Here is a 7,532-nt window from a genome sequence, read left to right as displayed (position 1 = left end):
GACTTTATTTTGGATTAAGGGGAAGCACTAATATGAAGAAGGGGTTTTTGTTGCTGTTTAGTGGTTTGCTTGATGATATGCTCGTTTACGAGATTTTGGGATTGTTATAAGCACTGGCGGAATCTTTAAGGAGTTGTTGCCGTTGTCCGTGACTTTTACTATGCCACGAAGAGCGTCCTTGTTGGTATTTCTATCGATACTTGCAACCATGCTCAGTAGTTGATTCTATATAACAGATTTAACAATTAATTATTAGTGTAACTGTTGCCTATGCATCAAATGTAGTCCTCGAGTATCATGCGATAAATAACTACCTTCCAAACGAACAAAAACTTCAATGCGTCTTTAAAGACCAATAGTTGGGTGCTTCGCTTTGGAATCATTAGTGCCCACCAAAAGCATTCGTTCGCCAGTATAATTGGTTTTGATATATGAAGACAAGTCGTTACGCGTCAATGATTGAATGTTTTCTTTGGGGCCTAAGATGGTCAGACCGAGCGGCTCCTTTTGAAAGGCTGTGGCGTGCAAATGGTCAAACACAACTTCCTCCATTTGCTTTTCCACTTCTTCTTGTTCGCGCAAGATAACGTCACGTTCACGTTCAATGGCACCTGGATCTAGACGGGAGTTTTGTAAAATGTCGGATAGAATGTCGACCGCTTGCGGTACGTCGTGCTTGAACGCTTTAGCATTATCACTGTTTGTTCGCGCGAGGTATAAGCGTTCAAATGGCCACCCATGTTTTCGATTTGTAGTTCAAGATCACGTTGCGTACGTCGATTCGTGCCCTTTACATTCCATTAACTTGTTAATATGTGCATTTAATTTTTAACCCAACACCCTCAAGAAATAGTACCTTGAAAGCCATGTGTTCCAGGAAATGGGCGGATCCATTATTCTTCACATTCTCGGCACGCGAACCTGCATCAATCCAAACGCCTACAGTGGCGGTTTGCGAAGCAGGGTTTTCCTCAGTAGCAACAGTGAAGCCATTTGGCAAAATGGAGGTACTAAATGTGGGTAAAAGGTTGGTTGCAGTCGCAAGACCTCGATTATACTATGTAAATAGTAATCAGTACATTTTAATCTTTTATAGAAGCGCAATTTCTTCTCCACTCAGTCTCGCTCTGCTTTTATTAAAAACAATTAGGTACAAGTTACGTACTAAGGGTTTGGAAAAGCAGGCTTTGGCTGTCCTTGAGAGTAATCGGGATGTCATTTATGTGTATTTAGTGGTAATAGTAGTATGGAGGGAAAAAAGTTAATCCATCTGGGTGTTTATTATTTTTTTGTTAATCTTGAGAACCCCTTATAAGGCAAGCCCGATGCTTACAAAGCGACTGCGGCAGCGACGGAAGAGAAGATGATTTGCTGTTTACTCTGTTGTTGACGGCCGAGACAAATCATATCCATCGTCATCGTTGTTGTAAAGGTTCGGATAATGCTTCTGGAACTCGTCTGAAAGTATGGAGCGAAATTCCTACAAGATGTGATTTGTCCCAGTAGACTTCGTTATAACCCCAAAATCTCGTAGATACATTGGGTGGCATAGACCACGACGCTCTCGTCAGATTGGCCGAAAATCACTTTGGTAGCTTGCCAACGATTGCCAGCGCACAGACCAGCAAGAGTGCCATCAAGAAGCCTGTTTTCACGGGCTCCGAGTTACGTATCCCCGACGACAATTCGCCACAAGCACATATTGCCATTGCTGTAGAGGGTGCCAGCTGGACTTCGCCCGATTATTTCCCTTTGCTGGTAATGCAATCCATCATTGGCTCGTGGGATCGTTCCTTGGGCGCAACCGGCCATCTCGATTCCCGTTTATCGTCTGTCGTACATAAGCATCAGCTCGCCAACTCATTCATGTCGTTCAATACCTCGTACAAGGATACTGGCTTGTGGGGTATCTACTTGGTGACCGAAAACAAGGATAGAATCGACGACCTGGTCCACTGCACACACAACGAGTGGATTCGATTGGCATCAACAGTGACGGCTAGTGAGGTCGAGCGTGCCAAACAGCAGCTCAAGGCAGGACTGTTACTTGGTTTGGATGGATCCACTGCAATTGCCGAAGACATTGGGCGCCAGCTTTTGACTTCGGGCGCACGCATGTCGCCAAAGGAGGTCGAGGAGACTGTTGCCAAGGTTACAGTTGATGATGTGCGTCGTGTGTTCAGTGTGCTGCTTTGCAAGAAAAACACCATTTGTAAACGATAACGTATACGCATATCCGTTGACCCCTATTGAGTGTTTGAGATATTTAGTATGATGCTTTAAATATTTGTCATTAACGAGTGTAGCCAACCTTTCCAATCCATGGCAAGAATAGAGTTTGTGCAGCCCATGCGTAGCAGTCTTGACAAGATTGATGCATTTGTGCGAATATTTTTTGCTTGCTGTTTTAAAACAATCGAGCTACAAGCATTCTGTTTCTTCCATTCGTTGCTACTCAAGTCGTATGATCTTCCGTCAAGGCGTGTTGTGGCAATAAGGTCGATTTTACTACCGTACGGTTTTTCATTCGACGTTGATATGAATCCAGCAATGGCTTGTAATGCAATACATTCATCTTGTGTTGTTTGCGCCACGCACTCGCCACTATGAAATTCATCATGAAAAAATGTCAACAGCCTATATCCAGATCATATTCTGCTTCTCAAGTCCCACCCTTCTATACTTACTCCTTCATTTTTGTCAGAGTATGTCTACATAAGATGTCAATCAATATAGCGAATCTTCGGAATACTGTTGTTTTTGATTCTTCATCAGCTTGTTCACTCCAGTCGTCGAATTGCGAGATACTATATACAAATTTATGAATATGATATGGTTTACTACTTAGCTCATATCTTTTAACACTCATAATAAATACTTACACTTGTTGTAGTATGCACAGCATTTTGAATATATCTGAATTTCTTTTTGAACAATATTTTGCTTGGCTTCTGTAAATGTTTTCTAGAATACTCTCTGGTTCCATAATGGTACTTTATCACAACAAAATATTCAGCGTCAGTAATTACAATGTGTCACAAATTCCTATCTCTTTCATTTATTTTTACCTCTCGTTTATCAATTCGTCGAATAGTGCAATGCACTCATCAGATAATCCAGATGTTTTGGGAACGGAGAATTCAGCTAGGGCTGTCATTTGTGACGATGTCAAGATTGTATTGAAAAATGGGACTGATTCAGAGGAGATAAGATTTACGATGCTTGACAAACACAACCTATTTTGAATATAAAAAGAGGTTGTTAGCTCATACATACAACGATAGATTACTTGATTCCGCTCATATGTTCATGGCAATAGTGGAAAAGTACTTTGTGTTGATTTCTTCTTGGTTGCTCCATCCTTCTTTATTCAACAAACTTTTTGCTGCTGATGCAAGTAATCTATCTTGAATAGTAGCTTGCTGTTCAATCATCGTCTTGACAAACGTCTCTTGGGCGTCATCTATATGCTCTCCATCTACCTGCATGAATGATTATCCCATAGTGTTAGAACTTCCATATAAATGTAGATGTTATTCAAATAAGTGCTATATATATATATATATATATGTGTGTGTGTGGGTGTGTGTGTGTGTGTGTTTTCTTACATGACGAATATAGAATTTGATCAATTTCTGAACGTCATCCAAATCGGCATACACCATAGCATCATCGTCGTCGACTTCTTGTTCATCCTCATCATTGACGGTTGACCACGCACCACTAGTATCTCGTAGTCGTTCTGCAGCAGTTTCCGCAGCGTGGCGAAGAGTTCTCAAAGCATGAATACGAAAAGTTTGCGAACTTTCTCGCTGTACAAGAGCAAGAAAAGGAAGTCAGTAAATAGCAAGCAGACAATAATGTTATCGATAAACGAATATTACCAATTGTTTTAATTCTAGCAAATTCTGATCCCAGGATGCTGGATCGTACTTTATTTTTCTAGTTACATAAAAAAATCATCAGTGTCTTTGAACAAAGTAATGTGTCGCCGAGTTTATATTATACATACTTGAGCGGTAATTCAAGTCGTAATTCCCGTACGATTTGATTGTATCGATTTATCCAGTATGTAAAATATCCTTTGGAAGTTGTAATGCTTGCTTTGAATGAGAATTCAGCAAGTTCAGCCTGGTACTTGGTGATAAATCCTTCCATTGTGGGGTTGTGGATATTCAATATGAAGTCGCGCAGTTCTATAAAAAACAAAGATGAATAAAATTTTCAAACCACAAAAGTAAGTAGTTGTGCTGTCGCGTAAGGGAAACTCACTTGTGTTGCTTATTGTCGTTTCGATTGTTCATGTTAAACTCAACAGATAATTCGCAGCCCACTTCTCTTGGCACAAACGCAGTTTGACACCCATACTGTTTTCGACTACGCGCTCAAATAGTAATACTTCCGCCTCGCGTTGCTTCGAAGGGATCTTGGCCCAGGAGTTGTTCGAGAATTTCGTTGCTTTGAGTTGGTCTTCAATGGTGTCGATTGAGCGACGACGCAGCTCGCACAAAGAGTTCTAATTCCCTTGCAGAACGTCTTCTTCAAGGTTACCCTCCAGATCGATTAGCTTGTCAATGTCTAATTGCGTTATCTTGTGGACTTTGCGTTTATTCTGAATTCTTGAATTGGGACGAGGAATTGCAGTTTCAGGTGTAGGAGATCCTTGTTGGGACGACGCCGCAGCAGCTGAAGCAGGAGAAAAGCGATCGCGCTCCAGTAAAGACTTGATCTCTGCTTGTTCGCTTGAGATTTGGCCGACCTTATCGGAGAGATTAGTGAGAGTCTCTTGTAGATCGTCCGTGGAATAAACTTTTTTTTATGCAGGAGAACAAAGGTAGAAAAGAACGTTGGAAAAAAAGGGAAAAAAAAAGGGGGGTGGCTGTCAAAATTGCGAACAAGTCAAAATAGCGATTATGCCCGACGTAACTCTCTTTCTTCTGCCTTTCCCAGCGTTGAACCTACACACCTCTTCCTTTTACTGCTGTATGAAATGCGTACTTGTAAAATCTGCAACACTCCTTTCTCAAGGCGTAAATACAAAAGCCATGTCTCGAAGTGCTATAATCGTGCACGGCAATTTGTTATTCAAGATCAAGCGAGGGAAGAAGGTCACCAGAGCGACAGTGATCAAAGTGTTTCAGAAGTTAGCGACGCGTCAGATCAAACTGAAATCATGGACACTGTCATAGACGATGATTTCGATTATGGTGACGACTGTGTTAGTGAAATTGAGAGCAGCAGCAACAGCAGCAGCAGTGACAGCGGTAGCATGGCAAGCAATGAGACAAGAAGTACAGCCAGCGTCACGTCTGAATGGTCCGACGAAGAAACCTCTAAGCAGAATGATAGGTCGCCTGTATTGCTCCCTGTTTTTTACGAGCCTGGTCAGCCAAATGTCTATACGGTCACCGATAATTTTCTGTTGTTGAACGATAAAGTGTCGAAGCGAAGCCTTGAACTTTACAAAATTAACAAACAAAGAAACGTCTCAAGGCAAGCGCATCGTGAACACACTGAGTTCATTAACAAGATTTTCAAGGAGGAGGGGCTGGTAAGTGTTTTTAGATTAGTCAGTAGAGACCTAATGAAGAGGGATAGGGCTGATTTCTTTATAATTCATTCATTTCATAAAGTCCTCGTCGCTTACAAAACAGAACAAGTCTTGCTAAAAGCGTTCCCTGTCAAGCCAAGGAACTATGATGTGTGCATCAATGGATGTCGACTTCTTATGGACGATGCAGAAAGCTGCCAGAAATGTGGAAAGCCACGCTATGTGATTCGGGCACCGGGAAGCATTAGGAAGCCGCAGTGCACGATGAAATACCTGTCTATCCAAGATCAACTCGCGGCTTTACTTGCGCGGCCAGAGTCAAGGGATCAATTACGTGGTTTGACAAGCCTCCCTGAAAATGATTCAGCAGAATTGGAAGGCTACTTTGATGGCAAAGCTTGGAAAGAAAAACATAAGCATCTCTTTACTGGACCACACGACATCGCACTTTGCCTTTATGTCGACAGCTTCACGCCGTTCAAACGCACAAAAATCTCATTGACAAGAGTCTTCATAAAATTTCATAGTTATTCATTAGCGAGCGTTACAGATTATATCATACAGAGCTTTCATAGTTATTCATTACACCAAGAGTATTTATTAAGTTCCATGGATGTTCATGAAGATCGCTCATAGATCTTCATGTGCAGAAAGCCATGAAACGTAATGACACGATTTTTTTTAGAAGTTTTCATGATATTTCATGGGTATCCAGGAACGCGTCCTAGGATATCATGAATTCTCATATTTTATCAGATGCGAGTTGGCCGTGGTGTGATAAACGTAGGTAGAAAGAAGTTGACGATATGAAAATTATATATTAAAGTATATTGTTATCGAGGAGCGTTTACTGTATGAGAAGTGCTACGCGTACGAGTTTTTTTTCTTACGCGTACGAGTTTTTCTGAGCGGGTTTTCAAAGTGGTTGTGTTGTGAAACCTTGTATAGCCAATCCGATTGCCGTCTTGCATGTATGAGTTTTTTGCTAAAGGAACTGAACAGCATATGCTATCCATCAATCTTCCGTTTTTTTGGATGGTCTTGTCAAAATAAATAGCTATTGTCATACTTCTTGATGTACAAACTGCTCATTAAATGGGCGCAATGGATTTATTTACGCTGTTCTTTTCGAGATCTTACACGTCTGTTCTGCCACTATACAGTAATGGCATATATAAGTTTTGCATTTGCTTCTTTCTTTAAGTTCTTGGCCTTTTCCCAATATTTGATGCCACACCAAGCTCGATATCAGGACTCTAATCAATCAAGCAGCTCACTTGTTCATGTGGAGGAGTTTTCTACCGAGTCCACATAGGTAACAATCACTTATAAAAGAGCTCTGGCAGCGCTCTTTTATGCGCACGAGTTTTTTCTATACTGGTTCCACGTAAATCACAAGTAGCGGGGCAAGTTTTGACAGTTATCTACTTACGCGTACGAGTTTTTTAACCTGTTTCCACGTAAATCATAAGTAGCGGGGACAAGTTTTGACAGTTATACATCTGCTTACGCGTACGAGTTTCTTCTATCCTGGTTCTACGTAAATTATAACCAGCTGGGACAAATTTTGACAGCTATTTGCTAACGCGTACGAGGTTTTTTTAACCTGGTTACAGTCGGTTAACTCTAAATCTGAAGACCGTTCAAACAGCTCCATAGGAAGTGGAAGCTTCATAGGAAGCCTGCGCACTGTACTTTCGAGTACTATATGCTTTTCAAATGTACGAAGACTATGATCTAACATATTAAGTAGAAATAATAATGAGGGTAAGTACTTTCTAACTTCCTACTTTAAAACAAGGCCAAGACTACAACATCGCAAACATTGCGCCTTACATACATATCTTACATTCAAATGATCTTTGCACGTGAAACAGCCATTTTATTTATAGCTGAAAATTTGGAAGAAGGTAGAGTAGAAGGAGCAAAAATCTAAATGAATAGGATCTAATGCAGATAGAAAGTGTTGAAGATCTCACGT

The 7,532-nt window shown here is 41.0% G+C and overlaps 4 protein-coding genes across 4 annotated transcripts; 2 read left to right on the top strand and 2 right to left on the bottom strand.

Moving 5' to 3' along the window:
• Positions 1-60: 60 nt before the first annotated feature.
• BDB00DRAFT_866082 (Metalloenzyme, LuxS/M16 peptidase-like protein) lies at positions 61-979 on the bottom strand. Its single transcript, XM_053126197.1, has 3 exons — positions 857-979; positions 699-788; positions 61-675 (listed from the first exon to the last, which is right to left on the bottom strand). The coding sequence occupies exons 1-3, from the start codon at positions 866-868 to the stop codon at positions 346-348; spliced, it is 432 nt and encodes a 143-aa protein (XP_052972044.1). The 5' UTR covers positions 869-979; the 3' UTR covers positions 61-345.
• A 560-nt stretch (positions 980-1,539) lies between these two features.
• Positions 1,540-2,223, top strand: BDB00DRAFT_777901 (Metalloenzyme, LuxS/M16 peptidase-like protein; the record flags this gene model as incomplete). Its single annotated transcript, XM_053120334.1, has 1 exon — positions 1,540-2,223. A coding segment is annotated over one exon (684 nt), but the record flags the coding sequence as incomplete, so codon positions are not given.
• BDB00DRAFT_866072 (uncharacterized protein) lies at positions 2,092-3,482 on the bottom strand. The gene is made up of 5 exons (XM_053126196.1): positions 3,331-3,482; positions 3,069-3,236; positions 2,883-2,993; positions 2,688-2,807; positions 2,092-2,604 (listed from the first exon to the last, which is right to left on the bottom strand). Exons 1-5 carry the CDS (start codon positions 3,432-3,434, stop codon positions 2,280-2,282), a joined length of 828 nt encoding a protein of 275 aa, XP_052972042.1. The 5' UTR covers positions 3,435-3,482; the 3' UTR covers positions 2,092-2,279.
• A 1,428-nt stretch (positions 3,483-4,910) lies between these two features.
• BDB00DRAFT_352549 (uncharacterized protein) lies at positions 4,911-6,614 on the top strand. Its single transcript, XM_053117047.1, has one exon. The coding sequence runs from the start codon at positions 4,991-4,993 to the stop codon at positions 6,185-6,187; it is 1,197 nt and encodes a 398-aa protein (XP_052972041.1). The 5' UTR covers positions 4,911-4,990; the 3' UTR covers positions 6,188-6,614.
• The last annotated feature ends 918 nt before the right edge of the window (positions 6,615-7,532 follow it).

The sequence above is a fragment of the Zychaea mexicana genome, assembly GCF_025766255.1.
Source record: "Zychaea mexicana strain RSA 1403 chromosome Unknown BDB00scaffold_324, whole genome shotgun sequence".
In the NCBI taxonomy this organism is placed as follows: Eukaryota; Fungi; Mucoromycota; class Mucoromycetes; order Mucorales; family Lichtheimiaceae; genus Zychaea; species Zychaea mexicana.
This window is presented reverse-complemented; position numbering and strand designations above follow the sequence as displayed.